This window comes from Melozone crissalis, unplaced genomic scaffold, assembly GCF_028551555.1.
Source record: "Melozone crissalis strain CALT ecotype California unplaced genomic scaffold, PUWL_Pcris_2 ptg000019l_1, whole genome shotgun sequence".
NCBI classification, from domain to species: domain Eukaryota; kingdom Metazoa; phylum Chordata; class Aves; order Passeriformes; family Passerellidae; genus Melozone; species Melozone crissalis.
The window spans coordinates 13,642,023-13,669,770 of record NW_026535797.1 but is presented as its reverse complement, the minus strand read 5'-3'; the positions used below and the strand labels follow the sequence as shown (position 1 = coordinate 13,669,770).

The following is a 27,748-nucleotide window of genomic DNA, read 5'->3' as shown; positions in this document are numbered from 1 at the left end:
AAATAGAGGGAGGTCTGCAATTATCTCAGCCTTTAATTCACTTGAAAGCAGAGCAGGGAGATGTACAGAAGGCAGATGAGTCTGAATCCCCACCTCTTAAAAAGAATGCTGTTGTCTAAACAGATTGGTATCAGATCCTTATGTGTGCACACCCTAGAAATAGACACACGAAGACCAACCACTCATTAAAAACTCAACCCAAGATGATATTGTCTAATTTTTTTTTCTTGCCCTAAATTCTCTGGTTCCTTTTTTTCTACACTTTTTGTTTGTTTGTTTGTTTTTTGGTTGGTTTTTTTTTTTTTTGTCTGTAGCAATTAGGAACTTTGGACCTAGAAGCTAGAATACTGAAGTGATTGGATTAAACTTGATGGACGAGTTTCTGCTAGACGGAAATTAGCACAATGATAGTAATGTCTATTGTAGCAAGTGAAATTTCTGGCCTAAGTCAAAACTTAAATATTTTTTCTATGTCTCAGCTACTTCACATGTCCTCAACGTTTGCAGTTGCAAAACTAGAAATCACAGATTCATCTTCTGGAAAAAACTTTCCCTGCAACTGAGGAATAATGGGCTTTTAAGTTCTGTATCAGCCTGTACTGAAGTCCAGCACATAACATCTGATAGTGGATTAAAATCAAATCTAGAAAGCACCAAGCCATCCACAAAGATGACTTAGAAACCTTTTTTTTAATCATCCTTCTACTGACTTGTGCCCTCTGCTAATGACTGGGAGAAAACTACCTTTTAGCATTGGGTAAGTCTTTTGCCTTGCTCACACTGCTGCTAAACTTGACTTCCATTAAGATTCACTGTTGACATTCCTGAAATTCTAGCACAATTTATCTATTAAGTAGGGATTTTGTCCAATGCAAGCATAAAAGTAACTGTATTCCTGTTTAGCATTATCACTATCTTGACATTTATTTTTATTAGCACTGCATATTTTAGATCCTTCCCTAGCTGCTGTAGTATTTAACTATTTCTTGCTCTACTTCTGTGGCCAAGTTTCATGGTACAACTGCAGAGTGTTATTATTGCAGTTCTCAGCAGTGGTGCTGCTCTAACACAATGCCTGTAATACCTTTTCCCTTGAATGAGAGATGGAAGTTTTAGCTTTCCTGGTCATGCTCTGAGACAGCCTTGTACTAAAATTTGGAACAGTGACCTGGTGATGTCAACCAAAGGACCACTGTTTTTCTACAGAATGCAGAGCAGGGAGAGGCAGCATATGGCAAACCAAGTCCACAGGCAAACAATAGCACAGGTCATTCTCACAGAGGAAAAATTATTACTGACATGTGAAGTGAAGAGTTCCTACTTACACTGTCCAGCTTTCAGGTTTCACCAAAAGGCAGACAATTACTTAAAAAATGACAAAGGGAAAGAGAGGTTGCTCCCATTTCCATGACAGAGCCATTTTTTTATGTCATGTAACTAATCTTCAAGCTTGTTCCATACATCCTGAAATTAGTGGGACATTCCTCTGCCAGCAGCTGCAGGATGTAGGGAGAAATTCTGGTTTGTGATATCAGAAAGAGTTAAATCTCAGACTGCAACCAGGGCAGCTGGAGAAGTGCAAAAGGCAGCAAACTGAACTTCATGCTCTAAACCAGCTGTTCCAAAGTTAACCAGGCGCCAAGTACCACAAGAAGAGTTTGGCAAGAGCCCAGGAGGATTTCTGCAGAGGATTAAATGCCTCTTACTGCAAATCTGACCCCTTTAACTAGACACATAGTCCAATTAAAATATCACAAGAGGACATGGTAGAAAGTGGTACTTGCCAGCTCCTTCATACACCAGAACTGTCAGAGCAAATGCAACTTGTTGATTAGTATGGGACTCTTGAGATGTAGAGGATGAAAGACAACACAGTAAAACAGGCTTCTAATATCTCTTTCCAGTAGTTCCCAATGTTCTATACTAAAGAAAGCATATTTCAAAGTTGACAAGGGTACAGAGCACTTCAGCTGCCTAACCTCAGCACATCCCAGGGCACCAGAGACAGTGTGCTTGCACAGAACCCTGTGATGGGGAGTGTGTCTCTCACCTGATGGTATTATCTGAAGAGCCGCTCACTACTAGCCTGTCTCTGTACTGCAGACATGCAATGCCTCGTTTGTGGCCATTTAAGGTGCGCACAAATTCGCAGGTACTAGTGTTCCATACCTGTGACAGGAAGGGGGGAGGGAACCACACAGAGACAAAATTATTACGAAGAGACTAACAAAAGATGGTGTCTGTATGATAAATAGATGCATCCAGAATGTTCTTAATGAAGATACTACCATTAAGACTGGGAAAATCACCCCTTTGATGACCTGTGATTATAGTCTGCAACTGATAGCAGGTTGGGTCACTGTACACAGAAGATTTTTGCCACACAGTATAAAATTAACTTCCAGGTTTAGCATTCTTCGGCTATGATTTTGTTTACACACGATATAGATTCTCCTGAGGTTTAATGCTGCAGACTGGAATCATAGCAGTAACACTTAAGTTAAGTGCCTCCTTAAGTATCTCCTATCAACTCACCTTCACTTTTGTCCCCATGCTGCCCTCTAACAACTGTTTAAATGACTGAACAGGTTATGGAAGTGGTCAAGTTGAAAAAGAACACAGAAAAAAATGTTCTTTTTTAACTGCATCTGTACCTGGAACTGATTTTCCATAAGTTCTGTATATGAGCTGTGCCAGGTCAGCTGAGGAGGGACAAGTGCAAATGAGCAGGAGGAAGAACACTGCTTCTAAAGGAAGATCCTGCCAGGGGCCATCTTCCCCGTCTGATCACTGTTCTTTGCTACTAAATACCCCAGAGCAGCAAACAAAAAGCCTCTGAAACACCTCACCTTTATAGTTCTGTCACCTGATGCTGACACAATGTACTTGTCATCAAAGTCCACCACGTTGACGGCGGCTCGGTGCCCCACGAGCACCCTCCTGAGGGTGATGTCCGTCGGGGAGGCCATGTCCCACACGGCAATGGAGCGGTCCTTGGAGCACGTCACCATCATGCCGTTGTTGAAGCGCAGGTGCAGCACGGCCTCGCAGTGGTGGATCAGCGTGTTCAGCATCTCGCCCGCGTTCACATCCCACACTCTGCAGGTTCACATTTCAAACCAGACAGAAGAGAGTTAACAACCTGCACTGCGAATTTTCTGCAGAGCCAGAGAGGGACAGGGACTGGTAATTGACTCTCTAGTGATATTAGAGAAGCAAACACCACAAGTTATATCTACATCTATTAAACAGTTCATTAAAAAATGTATTAGATACACCTGTTGATTATGCGTACATTGAGACAGTCCAGCAGCCAAAAACCCTGCAATGCAGTTAACACCATAAAAATATTGCACCCAGCAAAAATGCATTCTTTAATTAAGGGAATTTAATGCTGAGGAAAGGTAGAAGACTGATGGCCTTTAAGACTGGTGTTTCCTGGTTGTGCCAGCCTGTTATACACTTCATTTCCAGCCAATGTGGAGAAGTAAGTTCCCTGACAGGCTTCATTTTTGACCTCTCTCACAGGACTATCAGCTCAAGTGGTAATTTATACAGAAGCAGAAGACAAGACAATTCTTTTCAAACAAATACAAGTAATTGCCACAAGTTGCACCATGATTTGCATTTGCCCTGCGGTGCATCTGGTACACAGCTACATTCCAGGAATGCACTGAATACGCAAATTAAGACATAGCATTTATGTCAATTTAATGTAATTGGAACCAACTGTTCCAACTGAAAGATAATTTAAGATGCAAGTTAGTAAAAAGCTTCATACAGAACTTTTAGTACTTGAAATGAAAATTTTAAGCCTTAAAAATATTTATTTTGGGCTATTCTGTTGCAAACTTCTTTTGCCCTGCATAAAGAGATTTCTTTTGGCACTATCACACCTGTATCCCAGATACACTATATGAAAGCAGAAAATGGCTGCATCACCAGGCACATCAGATCTCACAGAAGTTAAAACTTCCTGCTGCCAATAAGGCAAGCAATAAGAAAAGGCAAGATGTGAGAAAGACTTCTAATGTCTTATTTTCTAACTTATGGAAACTAAAGTGCATCAACTTATAAACTCTAAATGAGAAGGAAAACCACATTCCAATTAGAAAATGCAAAGAAGAAAAAACTAAAGACCTGAGCCATTAACATACAAACAGTTTGCAGACAGGGTTGCCAAACTGAACAGGAGCTGGAGACCCACTGACTTCTTTGGACAAGTGCATCCCTGAGATCTCAGAAGCATTAAGAGCCCATCTGTACTGTCTACTGGATGAAGCCTCTCTTCCTGAGGAGACCCAAGGATAAAAGTGATACATCCTATGTGCCTCTGGGGTCTGCACAAACATTTATAGGTACAGTGGGAGACAAAGTATTCCTGGGCAAGTAGCCAGTCTGCAATTTGGCCTGCCTGGCCTGATATGGAAAATGACAGTGCTTGTTACAGAAATCAGCCTCTCCTTTTGCTGTTTAGCCCAGTGCAGTTTCCACATCACCTCCAGGCAGTCAGTGTTGCTGAAATTCTGGATTCCTATGAATGACAGGACCCCAAAACCTAGCAGAACTGCAAGACTGCATGCATCACATGTTACAAATTCAATTTAATTAGCTTAACAATACTACTATTAGCTTAACAATAGTAGTTTACACAAGCAGAGGAGCTTGCAGCCATCTGAATGCATGCTAATAGCTCCAGAAAAGGTCACCAATGCAGCTTTTTGGTCTAACTTCACTACATGAGCAGTGCTTGTACTCTGACAAGGAGGGGATATATAAAAACATGGAGAAGTCAGACCTTCCCCTTCACATCCAAGTTTATATTGCAATTCATTAACTCATTTGTGCCTCTATTTACACTACAGGCCTTACACTCTTTGGTATCCTCCAATATGACTAGTGAACTTCACAAATGCACAACATGCACCACAAGTGCTACCTTGAGGTGTCCATCCTTTTTCTGGAGACTTGAAGAAAAGCAAGATTAGAAAGATTTAATGAAAAGAAATATCATGCTAAAATTTAATTTAAAGTCATAGGATATCTAGTCATACATATTTTGTTAAAATTAAACGACAACAGACAACTAAACGTTCAAACTTGCTTTGAAAACCTCAACTCTTAAAAAGTTATTCTCAAAGAGAATTTATAATATTCTCAGGGAGTGTCAAAACATGCAAAACCTTGGTGAAATGCCAGATGGCCTTCTTAAGTCATCTTGACCTTGACTGGCCTTGGCTTAGATTCTCATTTCTGCCTGACAGCGATTTGCATGGACATCTGATAAGGACAGCACAATGCTGAACAACTTCATGGAACTGCTTGAACAGCACACATTTAAGAAGAGATCATTTCAGCAGCTTGCAAAGCTGAAATCTTAAGAGGCAAACAGAAAGGTGCAAATCACGGGCACACACCTGACTGTTGAGTCTGAAGATCCAGTAATGATCACCCGTTCATCATACTGGAGGCACAGGACAGAACCCGTGTGGCCGGTGAGAATTCGCTTGCATTCCAATGTATTCTTATCCCAGATCTAAGACAGCAAACATTCAAAACTGGACAGTTCAGTAAGGTTTTCATCTTTCAGCACTTACTGGTTTGACTAGACTGCTTTTTACTACAGCACATCTTCCATAGTGCACTTAGAAGACCTTTAGTGGCATCTGCAGAGTCTTCTAAGGCTCTTTGGTGCAATACATTGACATCTTTGATATTACTGGCTTTACTACGAATATTGGTTTTACCCTTCTCACTAGGATACAGGGCCCAGTAATTACATAGCCCAGTAATTACTGCTGGACAGAAACTCTGCTGGCGAAGCCTGTCTGTCTGAAAACAGGGTCTCTCTAGCCAGATAAAAGAGTAGCTGCTGTGCAGGTGGGAGATGGGGGAAGGGGAAGGAGAAGGCTGGGTTAATAACAAGAGACTGGGTAGGTGTCACTGAAATTAGGACACTATTATTTATGGCATAGGCACTCCAAGCCATTAGTATGCCATGATGGAGCATTCTCACCTTAATAGTATTGTCTCGTAGGCCGCTTACGATCTTCTGATCATCATACTGTAAACAATAAACCCCTTTGCTTGTCTCACTTCGGCAGTGGATCCTCTGTAAACTGTGCCTTCCACACCGCCAGTTCGACTCTATCGTCTTGAGGAGAGACAGGAGACAAATGAGATGTAGGAGAAAAAAACCCACAGAACTATCTCCCCTTTTTTTCTCTTGGTTGAGAAGGCAGCAGACACTTTTCTTTACACTTTACACCTGCAATCAGGCCCATACAATGACATAACTGCTTTCTAGAATACATGTAATAAAACCAATTAAACAGACAAATGCTTGGAAAACATATCATGGCTAAACTGGTCTGTGCAGTTGGGAATGGTGAGGAAGAAGTAATGTAAAAGCCTTTTTCTATCTCCAACCTTTAGCCCCTTGTGACTCAACAGCTAAATAACTGAAGAGAAAGTCTCAGTTGAGCTCTAAACGCATTTACAAACTTGTCACAACAGTGCCTGAGCACTGCTTCTGCCATTAGGAAACAAGCAGAACATGCCATTTTGCTCACACTGAATGCAAGGCAAACATGCTCAGCTGCTTTCTGTTTCCCTGAGTCTTAGGACTGCAGACTTCAGAAATGCACTTTCTCACTGCCTCAGTTCTTGATATGCTCCTGTAACAGCCTATTAGGTCTCATTGCACCAGGAGGAGCAAAGTACCATGGAACAGAGAAAACCAAGATGTTACAGTGCTGCTGTGATATCTGATCTGCAAATGGTGGAGACTCCACCTGCAAACAGCTCACTGCACAATCCAACTCATCCTCTGTCTAAAGGAGCAGCAGGATCTTTTATAAGTATCCCAGATCTACAAACTCCAGACAAACACAGACATGTCAGATTTAATGAAATATTACACTGCAATGGAATTTCCCCAGAATTTCAGCAACATGAATAAATCAGGAACATTTGAAAAAAATAAAACTAAAAAAACAATAGTGAAACACTACCATATCTGGCAACTGTTTCTTACCTCTATGTCCTGTATAATTTTGGGGTAAAGTGCTCTGTAGAAGGAGTTGGGTGGCGCAGTTCCATCAGGAGGTTTATTTTTAAATAGATATTGCCCCCTGGAAGACAAAGAACATTTCCATTGAACACAAATAATCTTTCAGCATTTTGGAGAAAGGTCCTCCTGGCATTTTACAAATGGATAACCACTGCTGACAGATTCATGGTCAAACTTAATTTACTAAGATGGGATGGTTCCTTGTTTGTTTGCCCTGCAACGTGTCAGTGTTGCATTTTAACACTGAAATACCCAAGAAAAATCTGTGTCTAGTAACTTGGGGAAGGGAAATAAATTCTCTATTCTGGACATGGGCCCATTCAGCTCAGTAAGGGTTGACAGTAGTTCATGCTTGCAATACTCACACACACTGTCAGAGATCACCTTTAAAATAAAGCATGCAAAGCAAATTAAAGGAGCCAAGGAACCCTCAAACCCCCTACACATTCAAGGCTAGCTTTTATCTGCATTAGTAGGAACAGCATCAGTGTGGGTACACGGACATTTTACTGCTACTACTCTGTGCTGGTAAGCAACACCTCATCTGTGGTGCCTCCCTCATCTCAACACTGATTTGGAATACTCATATCCCAAGCTAGAGTTTTGTTACCAAAAAAATCTGTAAACGGCAATCACTGCCTGCTGTGTAAAAAACTTTAATTCCTCATCCTGAAGTTAAGAAGCCACCAAACACGGTGTGGAAGCTAGTAAACCCCACCATGGGCGTACTAACTGCTGCTCTGCCTGGCAACATGCCTCACAAAATGGAGAGAGGCACAAATGCCTCCGAGTGTAATCCTGGCATCAGAGGCACAGAGTTTACACTGGGCCAGCTCTCCACTTCTCCCTCCCTTGTTCCATTACAGCATAATTAATTGTTCAATACTTCCTTGTGCATTGCCTTCCTGTCCTTTCCATACAGTACACCTCAAAACTAATTTCAGAGACTGCAGCTGCTCTGATACACTTGAACTAGAGAGATCACAACAATGAACCAAAATCTTTGGGTTGTAAGGCAATACCAAACTACAGGACTGGACAAGCAAAATGACAAATGCTCAGGAAAAGAACTTTTGATACTTCTTTAAATCAAGAATTTTAAGTACAACTCGAGAGAATGTTGCTTTCATGTTTGGACAGAGGAATTACCTCTTTCTTCAAATATAATGACCAGCAGACATGCATATGGGAATAAACACATGAAGATGGCACACATGGATGCAGACAAGCCACTAACTAGACAGATGCCTATTTACTGTGATCCAGCCTGGAAGTGCATTCATGAAAATTAGTATTACTGGCCAAGGAAGATGAGAACCTCTTTCGAGATGCACAGAATACCTTGGAGATATCCTGGAAGACTTGGGGCAGGTCTAGAAAAACCTGTGTACAAGCCTGTGTGCCTAAAAACCTTTTAATTCTTTCTTACTTTACTAGCTAATGTAACACAAAGTCTGGTTGCTACCTAATTTGTGCTGTGCTGCATGCATAGTCAGTTGTTTACTGTTCAGCTGAAGGATTGCTTGGAATTTCCATGGCATCCCAGTAGCTGTTGTGCTGTGGCTCTGGGATAAAAGGAACTATTGTTTGCAGGTTTTGATGACCAGCCAATTCAATCAGATGGACACAAGCATGCCCAGATTTTGGGCTTCTGTTTTATATTTCTCTAAATCTGTGTAACCCTCACTGCTCCCTGACAATCTGCCAGTGAAGGCTGCCATGCTGCAAAACTGGGGGGGGGGGGGGGGGGAGTTCTGCTGTAAATCATGAGCTGCAAATGCTGAAATCAGGCAGCTCATGTGCAAATTGAGGAGCTGTAACCAAGTAACACCAGTTGTCCATCATTCTAAACTGTCCAGTAAGTAATCTCCTTTTGCCATACATAGAGCTAGCACTGATTACAAGCTATGAAGTTCTATATGGCACAGATGCAATTGCACTGGGTATTTTCTGTCTGCATCTCCTAACCACACAGCTCTATCTGTTCATCACAGAGATAACCAGTGGGCAATATGAAAGACTTGGGCACAACTTGCTCTTGAGTCAAAGTAACCTCCAGCACATAGCACAAATCCGAAGAAGAGGTGCAGTAACAAGGTGACTGTCCTTTAGATGAGAAACAAAATTTTGCACCTGTTTTTTGGAAATGTAATTTGTCTGTAAGACCAGTATTTGATGCTAATGTTATTTCTAAAGTGTGGAGGGAGCAAACCCCAGTGATGCCTCAGCAGAAGACACTCAGCTGATTACACCATACTCCAAGAATGGAGTATGGGAATTGGGAAGGGTCTAAACAGAGAAAACTGAAAATAGTAAGAGGACAAGACAACACATCATTATGGTTGGCTAGTGCAGGCAAAACATAGGAAACATGCTCATCTTCCAACATGGGAAAGATAACTTTCCCATGAAAGGAGAGAATGAGAAACTGTCCTGTTTATCTGTGCAGAATAAATGTTACAAGTCAAACTGTAGCTAGGAAGACAGCCTAGATAGCAGGAAAACATCTCAAACACTGAAGTCAGAAAGAGTAAGAAAGTGAAACCATCAAATTCCTTTCCCAGGCATTGCCTGGGGAATCTCCATCAGTAGAAGATTTTAAGAACAAGTTACGACAAAGATTTGGGATGACTTAGGAAAAATCTGTCTCTTCCTATGGGAGACAAAAAGGACTAAATGACCTCTCAAGCTCCTCTTAGGACCTACTGTGACTTCAACAGTAGGGAGAAAAAAATTGAAGTCCTGGAGAGAATAAGTCACTAAAAGAAATGCAAAAGTTACCACTGTCATGCTTGTGTTTATTTTATACTCTTTAAAACACTGCACTATCGGAAGCAGATCAAAGTAGTATTTATTTGTAAAGAATGTCTCATAATCCTGATTTACTTGCCTTTACTTCCTGAGACAAACAGTATAACAAAATTAACCACAAACCAGGAGTCTTTGTTTGCAACTCTGTATCTTTTTCTTTTTAATAGCAACCAAAATGCCTGAGCTGTCACTTTTATCTTGTTTATGAAATATTCATACCCAGTTTCCCTTCTGCCAACATCCTAGGGACACCCTTGGAAAAGAAAATTATGTATTAAAGGGTGTACCCCTGAGAGAGAAAGTTCTAATGAAATGTTAGCAGAGCAGCTTCAAACTTGAGTGAGACCTACACTGTAGTAAGGCTATTCCAGATGATTATTAACTAATCTATCTGCATTTCTAAAGTCCCCTATTCTCCATGGTACCTACCCTCAGCTTCCAGTTTGAAAATTAAACAGATATCTAATAGTGAAAATCTGCTGAGGAAAACAAACAGGCCTATCAGGAAAGAACTAATTCATAGCACATGCTCCCCCACTGCCACTCCTGAAAAAGCTTTTCTGCTCTGAACTGCTGACCGGTTTAGGGTTCCCCTGAGGCACACACAGCTTCTTAATTTGAACTGAAAGACAGCTGGGTGTAAAAATCTCAGTCTGTATATCTCACTTGTCACAGTGGGCTAAGAGCATGATCAGAAGAGGAAGTTGAGGAAAAAAAATCCCCCACATAGGCAAATGTGGCACCTAACTCCCCAATGGCTGATTTTTGGTGTAAGCAACTGTCAGGTTTGGAACTAACATGATGTTTCAGTGCTGAATAACCCTCTTCAAATATGGTTTGAAACACACAATCCCTGCTGTTCTGAATGGGGGCAAAAGAGGTGAAGAATCAGTTTCCTTACCATCCTCTCCTCTCTGACAAACCCCTCCAAAGGGAGTCTGTCCTGACCATTCTCTCAATGAGCTTCTTCCACAGCATCCCATCCGACGTCACCCGGTACCACTCCTTGCACACCAGCTCAGCAGCACACAAAGATTTGGCATCCAGGTATGACAGAATGTTCTCAGCAATGTGATCCAATCCCCGAGCTGGGGGAGAACAACAACACAACAGAAAAACATTATTTGCTGGACAGACAACTCCCCCTGCTAGTACAAAGATACACTCACTCTCCCTCCATGTCCTCTTCTGCATGCAGAGCTGGACAAAATGCACAGAAGAGCATTTGAGGCTAAGATCAGGAGTGAGCAGTGTTATCCAACTTCCTTTGGATATAGCACAACAAGTCATTAAAAATAATAAAGAATCCAAGAAGTCATTCCAATCTACTTCGATGGGTTTTAGCACTAGGGGGATATTCTATGGATGGCATTTCCAACTCAGCAACGCAGCCCCCAAAATCTCTCTATATTAGGACCATTTCTCATCTCACTGCTACAGCTGTTCTCATGTTGCAACGGCTCAAAAGCTGTTTTTGCTAAAGCAGTAGCTTTTAAATGTAATGAAGAAAAAAATATATATTCCCAATGTGTGCCCTGAAGGGTAGTGGTACCTTTAGACAGAGGGGAGGGAAGGATATGCAGATGCTCAGGGACGTCAAGAGGGAAGGAGAGGCTGTGAAAGGAGAAAGTGAAGCAGGTTGCTAGCTTCATTTATTTTAGTGGGTGAAGGAAAAATACACACCAAAATAATATCATTTGCAAATATTTTCCAGTGTGAATACCAGGACTGGCTTTACTTCAACATGACCGGAATGAAATGTAAAGCAATTGCCTGGTTAGCACCAAGCAGCTCAATGAAATGTCTACATAGCGAAGGTTATGCTGTATTTCTTAACTGGATGGATGTAGTCAGTCAAAATGTGCCCTTACCAACTCAAATTTAATCACAATCAAGACTTCAGGAAAACAAGATGCCTTTTAAAGTTGTGTAAATACAGCTTCTATTGAAGGCTGTTTAGTTCACAAGTGAGACACACCACCAAGAGATTATCTCACTTCACAGGTTGAATTTCATACACTTTGTGAAGGTTTAGACCACATCATCCCTCAGGCATAATGTTCCATCCAAGCAAAAATGAAGCATTGCAGATTGGTATTACATGCATCTTCCCTCTGGTTCACATTTGGGACAAAGTTAAATACATGCTTTCTTGCTTTTAAAACAACAGCCTAAAAGATCAGGCCCTGCATGTGAGAGGGTAAGAAAAAGCAGTAAGTATATTTTTGCAGTCACATGTCTGGACTTTTGCAAACCCAAACTGGGTACAACCAGCTGACTTTGATTAGAGTTCATGACACAAAAATGGCCCAACCTTTTTTTCCTTAACGAAAAGATCTCAAAAGTATCTCCCACTGCATGAAAATGAGACAATTCAGCATGCTCCTCCTGCTGCTTTCAAATATACTAAACTTAGAATACACTTTGGGTCAGATATTCTGCTCAGCATTTTATGCTTCAATCTTTATGTAGAAAAAGCATGTGAATGATACCAGGCACAACCAGAGAGTGGAGAAAAAGGTCTGACATTTCTTATTTTTAGAGATGCAAAATTAGATGCCAACCTGCAAAATAAAAGCATCATCAGCCTTTATTATGTATTTAATCTGAAGAGACATGTACAACCACTATTAAAAAACAGAAGTGTTTGTAAATTTAGGTTGACTTCACAGCAAATTGTGGAAAGAGGAAGATAATGGTTTAGTGAATATGAACAGGAATTTGCAGGAATTCCACAACTGGCAGGGTAGACATGGACATCCTGTTGCCCAGTTCCTGAAGCTTTGTGTGGAAATGGCAGATTTCCCAGTCTGTGCTGCTTCCAGCAGGCTCACAGACATTTACAGACCCACCAGGACACTTACAAATGCCTGCCTCCATAGAATCTTTATAGGTGGCTTTAAGTCAGCAGCATCACCAGATGAATTAATTTTATATATGGGGAGCAACTGGTGGTTTTAGGAAGCAGGGCTACACTGCAACACTTGGGCACAGTAATCTCCACCCATGTGCCCTTTCAGGAGTTGCACTTTAGATCTTGGCTGCAATAAGGTGCTGTAACTACTGCCATGTCCTTAAGTCATCCTTTGCCATTGATACTAGACCCTTTGCAGCTAAAGAATACTAATGGTTTGGCCTCACCTCCTCACATTTATGACAAGTGGATGGGCAGAGCTATTCTGGCCTGGTTGCAAACTCAATTTTATTATTTTGTTTCTTAGGAACAGCACAACTCACTGAGGCATGTATCTAACAAAGCATTGCTTCCTTAAAAAGGGAAAACTCTGCTCACAGAAGATTTTGTTAAATGGATGTGAAACACGATTAGCCCTTCAACCCTCTGAACCAACAAGAATGTTTCAGCTATTTCACACATGAAATCCTTATCAAAATTACTTTCCTCATAAAAAATGTTAAATAGCTTGAAAATGCTAAGCAGAAGCCTTATTTTCTCAGAAACTGAACTAACTTTGTTAAGTACACAGTTAAGCTGTATTTTTCAAACAATCTTAATTCTGTTCAAAGCACTGGGAAAATAATCTGACCCAACTTTACTCTATATTAGTAACACATACCCATGATCTGAAATTACCTTTAATTCTGGTCATTCCTTGGGACTGTGCTAGGAGGACAGAGATAAGATGCCTCATGATTTTGAAGTAGCTTTATTGTTTTATTCACTCAAGGGGGAGAGCAGGAGACAGAATGGAGTAGTAAAAATGAAACCAGAATACTGAACACTTGAGAATTTCAGAAAGCTAAAAAATACTTTCAGAGTTTAGGGTTTTTTTTTCATTATATGACTTAATTTAGAATTTTGTGTTCATCATCTTTTCCCAGGCAGTTTCTTACCTTCTTCCCGCCCATTCCCTTCACTAGAACCTGCTTATACTCAGGACATCCTGCACAGACTGCAGAGTCTGCACCAGTGCAATTCCTTGCCTTTAATTTTCTCCCTCGGAGTGATATTCACTAGGACACTTGCACTTTGTAAATATGCAAATTGATGCACATACATTATTTACATACACATTTCCCCCAACTATTAAAATACTCACATATTAACTGCTTGATTCCTCTTTATTCTGCATTCTGATAGACTAAAATCAGCTGCTTCCTGGGCAACTGGGAATAGACCAGTAACAAATATGGTATGGCTAGGAAATTTGGAATGTCTCTACAAGTATTTATAGCACCTGCCCAAAATTCTCAGAAAAAGTCCTGTAGGAAGAAATTAACCAAGAGCAGTGAGATGTGTTGATTTCATGGGGTGCTTTCATGGGGTTCCCTGGAGAAAGACCTGGAAAAATTGTGTAAGCACCTACATGTATACTTCCACTTTAATAGTGGGGAAATCAATGCAGTTTCCAAACACTTCCTGTTTTTCTGAAACAGAGCAGCTCCACAAGTTATAATGCTGCTCTAAGTACAAGAAGATTATTGCCACTGGACTACTAAAAACTAAAATAAAGCAGGTACTTAGCATAACTAAGATTTTTTTTTAATGCTACAACAGCCATTTGATTACTGGGCACAATGAGCTTAAAATCCAATGAGTCTACCTATTTAACTTCCTAGCAAAACTCCTACAGTGCCTTTATGCTTTATACAATTCACAGTTAAACATGCTTTTTTCCCATCTTTTAAGGCTAGAATTTATATTTCATGTTGAGAACTCCCTTCTGAAGAATGATCAAGTGACTAGATAGATCAAATTGCCAAAAGTTCAGCACTTCTATAAAGGTATCCACAGAATAGGCTTTTGGCAAGAAACAGCTCTCTTCAACTGGCTGTTTAGAGACAACACCTGTACCACTTCTTGCTCAGGTCCCTCTCAAACTAAGGACATATGGCATGGGAATGCTAATCTATTAAGTATCTAACTATTTATCTATCTACAGAGGTATGACCTAATGGTCTGAAAAAATATGACCTAAAGAGCCAAGAATTTGTTTGGTTCTGAAATTCTATTGCTGTATATATCTGATCTTTTACCACCTTAGTTTTCCAATCTATAAGACAAGGGGGATATAAAACTGCATGTACACTACTTTATGTGTGCATTCTGTGAGATCTACCCAATGCCACATCTGAGAATAGCTGGGATAATATTTTCAATGGAAAGCACTACAAAGGTGTAAAAAGGAGAACACTTCTATCTCTTGCTCTTATGCCCTCCATTTTCTATTAGCAATAAACACAATCAAAGCAATGGCTTCAGGAAGTTATTTCAGTAGGAAAGAGAGACAAATATCTAAATAAGAAAAGGGAAAACCTCAGCTGAGCAACCAGAAAGAGTAGTAGTTTTAATTTAAAAAATTTCGTTATTCATGCATCGTTGTGGGCATTAAGAGCACAACTACCTGCCCTGTGGCTTGGGATAACTACCCATGCAATACAGAGATTAGCTATCAGTTACTCCTAGACAAACCATGATGGTGTTAGATCATGCCTTGACATACAGTAGGAACACAAATTAAAATATTATGATATTTCATACTGGTATAGGGCTTTTTATTCAAAAGCTATTATCTGCTTTGCAAACTGACCCTACAAGAGACCTCTCCAGCAGGGTAGGGTGGAACAGAACAGTTTTTAAAAGACAAGGAGCAAGCTCCCTCTGGCTGCAGAAGTACCTGGCAGTGCAGTGATGAAGTCCCGCTGTAACATGGGTTTGAGGTATGAGTTTATGTGTCCGTGCTGGTAGTGACACATCTGGGAGATGAGGTGCTCCACAAACTCCACCTGGTCAGACTCGGACCATTGTTCAAAGTACTTGACGCAGAGCTCCTTCTCCTTCTCATAGCTTGCAGACAGTTTTCTTTGCTTGGGCACAATCATACTGGAAGTGCCATTGGCAAGTTTTGTCTGTAAACAGGAAGGAGAGGAACAACCCAAATAACACATATGAGAAGAAACACAAGCAGTTGTACAATTTCTTTTAGGGGACAGACAACAGAAGGCAAAAAGCACTCTGACACACGAAAGCTGTCAGACCACAGATCCCGACTGCTGCCATCAGCCTGAGTGCAGCCTGCAGGACAATGCCCTGCCTCGTGCCAGAGCTGCACACAAAGGACTCTGGTCACATGGGAAACCTTCAGCAACACTTTAACATAAACACAACTTTATTTAACACATAGACAGTAAAATGCATTTGGATTTCTAATGTACATATACCAGTTACTTCAATGCACCTACAGCAAATTGCATTTGTACTCCGTTTTTTTTTTTCTTCTGAAGAATGGATTGCTGCTAAAATTCATAGGGAATGCATGAAAGGGATGAAAAAAATTGAATTACACCTCGAGAGCAAAGCCAGCTAAAATACACCCTGACATTTGGTAAATACTTCTTTCACAGAATAAAATATTTTCAACTTTCTGAGCACTGTTAATATCTTGTCAGAAGGAGTCAGCTCAAAGAAGAGTTTCAGGGACAAAGCAAAACATTGACATTTCAATTTACTACTTGATAGTAAGATATAAATTCTGGTTTCTAAATTATTTAACTGAAAGAAAAGTCTGCATTTTGCATTGCAAGGTTATCCTTTGTCAAAGTAAGATTAACCATTTGCTGGGAAATTATTTTTCTTATGCTGGTCAAATAGTTTCTATTTTCTGCTGAAAACATGTAATTTTCTCTTTTTCATTGCAACAGTTTAACACCAGACAGCATTATAATAACAGTCAATATCATTACATCATTTTTATTGTCAAAATACACACAGAGCTTCTTCATTAATTATCAAATAATTAAAAATAACTTACAGATCTAAGAACACTTAAAATACTGAGGTAGGGATGCCTTATTTTTTTTCTATGATAATTCCAAGCATTGACCTTGCCAGAGGCCCTTATTAAATTTAAGGGAAAAAAAATGAATCCTTAAATCTCTCTGCAAAGATATCTAATGAACTAAAAGAAATGCAACGATTAATTGATTTTACAGGAAAAGGAAAAACAACAAAAAAGCCTCTTTTCAGCAAGTGCCAAAACAGCAGGCTATTTAGACACCACAAAATTTAGTCACTAGCAGTAGATTTGGAATGCAGAAGTTTCTCATTTCTCGGGAATAAATAACTCCTGAACTTCAATACCTCCCAATCCCAACAGGAATCCTGACTTTAGAACACCAAAATTTGAAAATCTGACAATCTACTTAACTGATCACCATATAAATTTCATTTTCTTAGAGATAATGCACCTAAATACTCTTTTCAATATTTCTAGAGAGCTGGATCTTTCTTTGGTTGAAAAAGACAGTAAAGAGTTGTGATTTTTAACAAACAGCTCTTTTCTATTTCTGGATTGCAGTTTGACTTAAGCTTCTTTCAGAACACAGAGCATGGTGATCATATCATGAGTGCTCCATTCTGCAGCTCAATGTTTTCAGGTTTATCCCCACTCCTCCCTGCAAATGTGTGGCTGTGTGTGGCTGTGACCAGCAAGATCATGCAAGACAAGGACAGCGAGTTATGATTTCATTCAATCCTCACGTGGACAGCACGACTGCAAACAAGTCATAGAGCCAGTACTGGGCAGCAGGAAAGAAAAACTCTCTCTTGGGCCAAGAGAAATCACTAAAGGGACTGTGGGCATCAAGTCCGGTGTGTGAAAGACTGGAGTTTTTCTAGCAAAGTCCACAGTAGTTAAGGACCTGGCAAAAGATGATTACCTGTGGAGTGGACTGAACACCTGTGTTAAGGGATTCTGGTAATTTTTGCTGCAGTTAAACTGCCTGCAATACAGGCATCCTAGTAAAAATACTGAGTTAAGACAGTGGGGAGATATTGTAACCCACAAGTTTGATCTCATTTAATTTTTCATTTTGTTTGCTGTGCATCTTACAAAAACAGGTTGTCTCTACAAAGCATTTATTAAAAATCTATGCAAGTGTCTTTTAATTTGAGGGACTCTGAAGTCTGCCTAACATGCTGAGCCTGAGTGGAGCATACAGCTCATGTGCAAAGCCAATGAAGGGGCAGCTCCTTTCACAGGGTGGCACCACATTCTGGCCTTTCCTTGCCTTCTGAACACCCTTCTCCCAGCAGCTTTCAACTCCCAATTACACCTAAAACATTGGTTTGTGGTATCAAACAGAAGCTGCAACATCTGCGAATACAAGTCATGGCTTATGTGTGTGCAAATAGATGGCTTAGATGGGACAAAACAATTCATTCTGCCTGAACACAGGCTTCTTGGATAGGAATAATGAGTAAATTAAAGAATCCATTGACCAGCACTTTAAACAGCTGTGGAAGTGAAACTCCAGATTTACAAAGTAGTTCTGCTAAGAAAAGCACATTACAGTGTTTATGTCCAAATTAGTGGACCTGAGAACACCATATTTTTGAGGTTCACACTTCAGCTGTATTCTTATAATGTCACTTGAGACCTGGTCTGCACCCTTGCCTGCTCTGGTTTCACACCAAAAGGAGTGAGCATAAGCCCAGAGTGTGCCCAGCATGGCCTATGGTTTGTGCCAGCAGGGGACCAAGAGGACAGGACATGCCATGAACACACCAGCTCTGCAGAGTAGAGACAGATAAACTGATAGGGCTCTCAAATCACTCAAACTACAGTTTAGAACAAAAGTTCCAGAATTTTAATTTAAAGATTCCTGAAAATCCACTGGTAGTTCAGTGAAAAAGGCCTATTACAAAATAAAGCATCAACAAAACAACATCATCAAGCATCTGTATTATTGAATCATCTACAGCCTCCTCCCTCTCTTGATACAATAATCAGGCCTCACCTGATAAAGAAAAACCTGTTCCACTTGCCATCCACACTGCTAGGGTAAATATCCATCCAAATGCACTGTTCACTATCACATTTTCTATAAACTTGCCTTCCAAAAATGGCAAAGAAGAATAAGCACTGGTAGCTCATCATCTGGGAGGAAATTTGGGTATAACAGAGCAAACTACTAAGTTGGAACAGATGAAGCTTTCCCAACTCCCTTTCCACAAAGGCCTGTGTGTGAGGGCTGAGAGGTGCCCCAGCTGGCTCTGGGCACGACGACTCATCTGCAGGAATGGCAGAGATGTCCTCTGACAATGCTGAGCTGAGCTCATAAGCCAGGAAACCCAGGGGACTGAGTGCCTCAGGTTGGTACTAGCTCAGGGATCCACGTACCATGCTCCAGTGCAGCCCGTAATTACAAGACCATTTCTCCAAATGGCTACATTTAACACAAAGCACATTTGTATGCCCAGTGAAGTAGAAGAGGACTAATATATGAAAGGACTTTAATCTAAATAATGGCTTGCAACTGTAGGAAGGTGCAATATTTCAACACAGATAAATAAAGACTGGATAAATCTCCTGCTTTGCATATAAAACAAACCAGCTATGGTAAATCACAGCTGTAACCCATATATGATAACCAAGGCTACTTTTGGTTTTGTTCAGTACAGGGGACCAAGGAGCTTCCTAAACCACAGAAAAAACCAAAACCAAGCAACTTCCCTGACTGTAGTACAGCAATAGTGTTTACCCACCAATGTGAGTGGTCACAACTTTATACATTTTTAAAAAAAATTATATCCTCTAGTCACTGCAGAGGACTTTGTTCAGGCACCTTTCACTGGATAGATGAATTCAGGTTTTGTGTTACTCAGTGCAAGACGACATCTCTTCAAGGCAAGGAGAAACTGCCTCCTAGAATATTAAGAATGGCTTAAATGATCCCAGCAAGGTTTGGCATCTTCTGAACCTTCAAGACATCTTTATGCTGAAACTCTGGAAATACTGAGAGAGCTTAGATGACCACTGCAAATTTCAGTTTCTCTGTAGATAAAAGGAAAGGTCTTCTCTTCCACAGTCCTGTACCAACAGGTCATACTGGGTTTCCTCCCTCCTTCCTGGACTCACTGGGACTACAGGCTCTGACACAGACAAACGTCCTTTACTGCTTTTCTGCAACTGCAGCATTTCACCTCCAACTGCTTGCAACGCCCGTTGTGGTTAAGTCACTGATCTAGACAGAGCCACCTTAACAGGAATTTTGGATGGGTCTTAGTGAAGGGGTGGAAAAAAGAGGACATAATGTTTAATTATAAGAAATGATTGAAATAGGCACAGACATACCCCGGGTGCCTCTGCACTGCAGCAAGCTCTAAACTTGTTATCGTTAATGGTTTAAATTTCACTGTGCTAATCATTTCAGGACACAAGCCTTTCTTGATAATCTAATGAATTATTCCAACATCCTTCAGCAAAAAAAATCCTCCATGACAGCACTAATTACAAGACGTTTTCCCAGTGCTTATGTAAAATATGACAGAGCAGCAGCTTAGGGAATTGCAGAAAACTGCTTCTAATTTCCACTGAGAAACTGACAAACACCTCTCTTTCATCTCTCCCAGCTCTCAAGTAAGATTTAACTTTCTCATTTAGTTAATTACCGAGTGAGGATCATCATTTTCCCGGATCGGAGCGGCACAGAGCCTTTATCGTGTTAACTTGTGAACTTGATCGATGGCTGCTGCTAAAACTTAATAACTTCACCCCCTGGCAAATTGTAAGATAAATATAATAGGAGAAACTCTGACAGTAAAAACCTGCCAGAAATGAGCGCTGTGTTTATGTTTCTTTGCAGGCAGCAAAAAAACAACCGACAGCTTATTACTGGGTGCGTGTTACTTATATTTAAAAGACTCCAGGCAGTTAACTTTCTGCGTACTGTTCAAACTTTACTCACAAGATAAAAGACACTGGGGGAAAAAAACCAAGCAAAGGAATGACAAAGAAAGGAACCACAGAGGTGTATGTCCAGGGGCCAAGGAAGGTGGGGAGAGACAGGAGCTTCACAGTGGAAGCAAAGCCATGCTTGCCTCTATATCCTGAATATTCCTCAAGATTGACCACATTAAAAATGTGCATAACTGTGAATCCAAACTTTGCACCAGAAGCAAAAGCTCAGGAATTCTGGATCAAGTTAGAAGCATGTGGGAAAAGCAGAGGGATTAAAAAGTACCAGCATGGCCATAGGATGATTTGGTTTGATGCCTGAAAAGGTGCTCTTAGCCAGAGAACCTCAGTCCAGCTGAATTTCCCAAAGTTACTTGGGTGGCCATGGAACTGTTTGCTACTGCCCTTGATGAAGTAGCACTCGATGCCACAACAATGCAACCACAGCAATGTAACAAAAATGGTGAAACGGAGCTGAGGTATGTTAGCCCTCCATGCTAAAGGAAGAGACAGTTATTTGAGAATGCAGCTCAAAGGGTGTTTTTTGCACGTCCTAAAGGCAGTAACACCATAATTAAGAGGATATAGGTTCAGTTTCTATGGCTGGCTTCTTCTTTTTTAGGCTTGCAATGACCAAATGCTGCAAAACTGATTGGCAGATTGCCAAGGCGAAGCAGAGAGGAAAGAAGTTCCCTTGCAGCTCCTCACCGGCAGCTCTCTGTAAAAGAACTCCTTGGCTTTGAGAATTGGGGGGTGGTGAGGGGGTTGTCTCACCATAAAAAACACGATCTCATGAGCCATAGCACCTGAGAGACATGAGTAGGGCAGCCAGCTCCTCATTTTTCTCCTTTGCAGGATGAACCTGCTTTTCCAGTGTTTGAGTTGACAGCAAGGCTACAATGCTAGGTCATTAAACAACTCACTCCATTTACTTTTATTTTAAAAGCTCAGTTTAGAATCTACCCATTTCTGCCTGCCTCCATCTCACATAACAGCCTCTGTGAGGTTAACCATGGGTTTAGCTCATATATGGACTTACTCGCTCAGTAGTGAATTACTTTCCACGCTGCAAAGCTCACTGAAACATTCTGAAAAACGAACATAACCCAGAAGTAGATGATCATCAATCACATCTGAGAGTCAAAAAGAAAGCACCATGAAAGAAACCACAGCATCTCTACTCTTTATTTTCAAGAGAAAATTCAAAACACACATACTGAAATTAACAGCACCCTAGGAACTAGCAATTTTGCTTCTCTGGAGCTTTAGGCTGCTTGTCCACATCTGGTTTCTAATCACACTGCAGAAAAGCTTTGTAAGAAAGGATACATCTAGATGAAAGATCACTGGAATTACGCTGGACACAGCAGCCCAACCTGCTGCACTTTCTGAAATCCTGGGAGGGCAATAGTTTTCAGAGGTACCATCTAAGTACCTATGATATGGTGTCAGCCTGGAGGGCACCTGGCTAAGGATATTACCTCAGATACGGAAGAGGGGGAAAAGGCTGATTTTGTTCAAGGCTAGGAAAAGCTGCAGGCACCAAAGGAGGAATGTGGGGAGTCTCTCTTGGGACTGGGAAGATAGGACTGAGCCATGGGCACTTGCACACAGGCTATACAAAGAGCAGCAATAATACCTTGCTGGACAAGATGCTCCCCTCCCACACTGCTACACAGTAAACAGCAACAGGGAGGAGATTAAAAAACTATTCTTTTAAGCTAATACTTAATGTTTCAGACAGGCTAATAAAGTTTAATTGTCTGGAATCTCATAGCTCTTACTGTAAACTTTCCTTCGATATAGGTCTCCCACCTAGATTTTAAGTGTGGACAAAAACCTCCAAAATAAAATTTCTCTGATGCCAGCAATGGATGTGAATTGGGAGTCCCTCTCCTCCTCCTCATCTCCAAGTTGTCTTTGCAAATAACAAGCACTGATGAGAAATCTGCTTGCATCAGCACAGCACTGGCATATGTTACTTTCCCAAACTATGATCCCTGACCAAATGCCTATCTAGACATATGGGGGGAGGGCAGGCACCATCACTCTTAAAGGGACAGATTTCAGAGCACACCTTTTACTAGCTGTAAAGTGATCATACACTAATTTCAAAGCAGACACTCCAGTAACAACAAATCTCTTCCAGGGGAAACCACCAAAGGAAATGCTTTCTTCCTTGGCATGGCTACCAGAACCACAGTTGAATTGCTGGGACCATTACATGTTATTACTGTTAATGGAGGGAAGGAATATTCACATTATGACTTGGAGAACCGGTCTACTGAAGTCATCAGGTAATGGCCAGTAGCAGCAAAGGGCTCATTTATGTCAGGGAGAGGCATAAGTAAACAATGCTCTAAGCAGCAGTTACAGTTTTCTGGAACAGTTGCTTCTGGTTTTAAAACACTCCAGCATGATCTACTGCCTGAGTGAAGTCACTCTTAGTGGGTGTCACTGTTGATTTCCTTCTTACTTCATGTGCTCCCCTAACAGAGAGAAAGGCAGTCAGGAACAGGTAGATGGACTCAAGTGATTCAAAACATGGCTGAAGTAACAGAGAAGACTGACACTACTGTGAACAACACAAAGGGAGAGAGAATGATTATAAAAACCTGTTATCTGCTCTCAATAACACTACTGAGATTTTCCAACCATGTGTTCTGCCTATGTAAAGGTTTTAGCACCAAGAAACACAAGCCCTCCAAGATGGCTTACTCAGTAGTATTTTCCATGAGTTTTTTCTTTGAGATGCATTTTGCTACCAACAACAAAGAGGGCATAAGCACACCAAACTACTTGGCCAAGGCAATGTGAGAGATTCAGAACTGGAAGTCAGGAATATACATGCTGGGTATCATATAATATTTCCCAGCTACAGGAGTATACATATTTCCAGGCATACTGGAGAGATGTAAAAAACAAAAACCCAGCAGCATTCTGAAGATGCACAAGATTCATGTATGTGCTCTGCTCCCATTGCAAATGTACTCCTTGGATCTGCTGGAGGAGTTGGCTACATGAGCACTCCCTAACCTATTTCAGTCAAAATAAGCTTGTTAGCAGAGACCTGCTATTTAAACTGTCTACACTAAAACACCTCATCTTAACTGAGAGCAGGTTTGCAGTTTTGCTGACAGATCCTGGAGGGCAGCAACTTGCAGCAGCCAGGAGAAGGCTGCATGGTATTCTTTTCCACCAATACAGCCAGATCTAGAAGAGGACATCTCAGCAACTCACACTGGCTGATACCAATACTACTGCTGTTAGCAGCTACCACAGAGGCAGCTGCAAGAGGACCAATCCATTAAATATTCTTGTACAGTGCTAAGTTAAAGTTGGTCAGTGGTCTGCAGCCAAAATCTTGAGATTTTGCCTTGTAGCCTCCTATAACCTCTACAAGGTCATGCAATAACCTTCTCTCACTAACGAGCATTGTCTTCTCCAGATGAGCTGTCCTGCTAAACTTTCAGTCAAACGTTACCTTCCTGGCAAACTGGGGTGATTGCCATGAAGGACCTTTCCAGAAGTGTGTTATGACAGGAAGATGGGCAACAGCAACAGGTAAGCAAAGCTCTGGACATTAAAAGGAAGACTTTCAAAATATGAGTGGACAAAGTTCCAAGCAAAATGGATTGGTAGTGAAGTAATCATCTTCTGAACTGCAGACCTCCAGAGGTCCATCCTATCTTGAGGTTTTCTTTGACTTTATATCTTAAGATTGTGTTGGTCCATTCTCTCATTGGTTCCTGGCAAAATATTCATGACCTGAGGAACCGACTCCAAAAATCCATGCTGGACAATGAATTCTGTATCTTCAGAAATTGCATTAAGTTGGGTTAGGCCAATTGCTGCTGATATGGGAAAGCACATGACAGAAGAAAGGCAGAAACCAGTACCCTCTGCTACAGCAAGTGACCAGGTCTAACCATAACAGCACTTCAGAAAGGCATATGCAGCTCCACAGCTGAGCAGACTTTATCCCTATCAGCTGACACTCAAATTGCATAACTCAGAAGCCCAAGACACAGACTGTTCCACTAGGGATCCCTCCTTGGCTCAGTGTTTAGCTGCCAATAATCTTTCAAAAAAATACCTCAAACTAAAGGAGGGAGGAAGCTTTCCATTACTCTTCTCCCTACAGTAGACTCAATCAAAGTCTACTGTAGGTTTGAATGTAGCATATAAACAATATAAATCCCCCATAAATTGTGGCAAAACAGATCTGCTAGCTTCACTTTGTCCTTCAACTTACTGTTTTTTCCACATAATGTTCCTCCACTCAAAGCCATGGTTCTGCTATTCCTTTTAGTGAGTTTGTTAATAAACAATGAAAATAGCATCAATTCCCCTATATTTTCCTTTCCACAAATAAAACCCAAGTTTTCTCTTTTTTTCATCCCATTCTGAGAGTTACTTTTGTGTCATATCACGAATGTTACCAGCGTGGAGTATATGATGTGAGAAATCTCTCCCATCCTCATGCACAGATGCATCCCATTTCTAAATTTATCTAACAACCACCATTTCCTATGACTTCCACTATAATAATTGGCTAAACATCTAAGAACCTATTACATGCTGAGCAAAGTAGCTTCTACTTCCAACAGTTTGAAATGTATTCTCTTTTAAATACCATTAGGTCTTCTATGGTGAGAATTTTTTCTCCTTTGTGAAAGGAAAAGATCATTAGACTTTAGCACTCTCTATTTGCTAAACATCTCGTTGATATCTCTCACTTGTTTTCTGTATTTTCAGGTAGCTCACAATAGCTGTACTAAATCTAACAATAGTACACTCACAAACATACTATTTGCATCTTCTCATCTAGGAAGAGCAATCTGGGCTCATGACTGGAAAAACCATATGCAACTTCCTGCTACAAAATAAAATTAAAATGTCAAAAAAGTCAACGTTTCCTGCCACAGCCCAAACCCTGAGATGCACCATTGACAGCCTGTTCCTCGATCGAGGGGTTAGAGCTCCCTCTAGCACTCTCCACACAGAAGAGCCATAGATGCTAAGCTGTAACTATCTGATCTCACTCAAAGCAGTCTTGGGTAGTGTTGTTTGTAGTTTTTACTTGATTTACTTTTTTGTCACATGCATAATTAAGAACACATCCACTAGTTTATCTGAAATTCAAGAGAAACAAGTGTCATTAGAAATTCCCTCTACAACTGATTAAAAATATTCAGTTTGCTGCAATGAACTGATCTCTATTTTAAAATGTAATTTAGGACAAGCTGAAGGATTATCATGTCAGCTGTGTGTATAATGTGAGATGCAGCAAGAAACTAAATGAAAAAGTTGTTGAAAATTTTCAATTTTCATGGCATCAAAAAGTCCTACTACCTCACCTCCTTTTGGCTGACGAACATCCCAATGCAGCTGACTGCAGTTGTGAATAACGCGTTTCTATTCCACATTAAATATTGAATAATGCCGCTTAAGTAAAGCTAAAAAGGTGCAACAATTCTGAGCTCTGCACAATGCTGAAAACAGAGAAACATCTCACGACAGAAAGAGTGTCAGCCTTTTCAATCATAGGTTATTACTTATTAATTCTTGATAAACTGAAAGCTGGCAGAGCAAATGTAAAAATGAGAAAGGGAAATGGGAGCCAAGTCTTCTGAGTTTTATTCCTAACTCTCTCACTCCCTTCCTGTGCTGCCATAGGCAAGCCATTCCATTTCACAAGTCTATCAGTTAAATAGATGTGTCCCAACACACTTCACACAAAGACAAAGCACTGCTTAATGCTGGGAATGAAGCCCCAGCACCAAAGGTGCTGGTTGAGGGCAATGTCACAAAGTGACACCACACCATACAAGTGTAAACTTTCTCTCAAGTGTCAGCAAACAAATCTGTCATGTGAAAGCTAAAGAAAACAGACTCGTTAGTAAAGGCATGGTCTCACTTCACCAGTTAGAGAAAATGCAGCAGTACTAATTGTTTCCACAGCCTTCCAAAGCAGAACCAAAAGACGACTGTTATGAAAAAATTCACGTTGAGTTTTCTCAAACTGAAACACCCAGCTACCACTCCAAAATCAATACAGACACGGCAACAACTCACATCCCGAAGGTTAGTGCCCTAGGGAGGATATGCTTTAGGTGAGTTTCTTTAGTCATCACAGCAATTCTGACGTGTAACCACTGGGGAACTTCAGAACATCGCCTGGGTTTAGAAGTTTGTGATTTTAATATTTGTATGTGACAGAGATGAGGAAATACAGTAGGATGTGCTAGGCTATCCACAGCTACGTTTTTATGTCTCTGACAAGTCCAATAAGAAAGACTAGAAGTAACTAGACCCGAGTAGATGACAGAAGCACCTGACCAAAACTTCCCAACATCGCCTGCCGATGTCCCTCAGCCCCATCTGTCAGCTGTCCTTGCCATTTTGGGCCCGAACTCTGTACACAGTCCTGCTGCTGCACCCAAATCCTGACACACAGACCTTCCTTCTGCAGTACAGATGGCATCCAAGCCCATTCCTTTTATCCCCTTAAGAGGACTTGGAGAAAAGCACTGGCAACAACTTCTCTCTCCCCACACCTCCTGCATGTGGCAGGAAAGGATTATAGTGTGACATCTGACCTGTCCAGCAGCAGTGAAAGGATGTCTCAAGTGAAAGCAAGATCTCTGTAGTTGCAGATATGTTGGTTGGGCTGCTGACCTTCAGCTGGATGTCTCTTGGGCTGACACCACAACCCATCTGTTCTCCCCCCACCTCCACAGAGCTGTGGCTTAGGTCTGAATGAGACAGGTAAAAGGTGGTGCTGAGCACGCAGCAGGAAGGCAGCAGCAGCAGTTCCCCCACAGCAACCAAGTACTGAAACTTTTCAGATCTGTGATCACTTCCGTATATTAGCAGCAATATTTCCCCCTTCCTTTTAGGAAAACAGCTTGCAGCTGGCTTTGTGTATTTGTTACTTCAAGGCTACATAACTCGATGTGGGTCCTTGGTGCTATCTTAGGAGATATAGGCAGGCAATAGCTAGGGCAAAATGTAGCCCTTCTTATGCAAAGCAGGTGCTGGCTTCATTTCTTGGTGCAGTTTGAGACCTCAGATTGTAGGCAGATGTTCTGAAGATGCAAAACCCAGGAGAAGCAGGTTCCTGGCAGTGGAGCTTACTTGGGAGTTAGAAATTCAATATTGACTA

The 27,748-nt window shown here is 41.0% G+C and overlaps 1 protein-coding gene across 4 annotated transcripts in view; it reads right to left on the bottom strand.

Moving 5' to 3' along the window:
- BTRC (beta-transducin repeat containing E3 ubiquitin protein ligase) overlaps positions 1-27,748 on the bottom strand; it is a 114,481-nt gene that overhangs the window by 7,817 nt on the left and 78,916 nt on the right. For all 4 annotated transcript variants that reach the window (XM_054277191.1, XM_054277193.1, XM_054277192.1 and 1 more), the window contains 7 exons: positions 15,520-15,751; positions 10,785-10,971; positions 7,037-7,133; positions 6,017-6,154; positions 5,418-5,536; positions 2,850-3,099; positions 2,051-2,169 (listed from right to left, as the gene is read on the bottom strand). In XM_054277191.1, the coding sequence (XP_054133166.1) occupies positions 2,051-2,169; positions 2,850-3,099; positions 5,418-5,536; positions 6,017-6,154; positions 7,037-7,133; positions 10,785-10,971; positions 15,520-15,751 (1,142 nt within the window). The remainder of the gene's footprint in view (positions 1-2,050; positions 2,170-2,849; positions 3,100-5,417; positions 5,537-6,016; positions 6,155-7,036; positions 7,134-10,784; positions 10,972-15,519; positions 15,752-27,748) is intronic.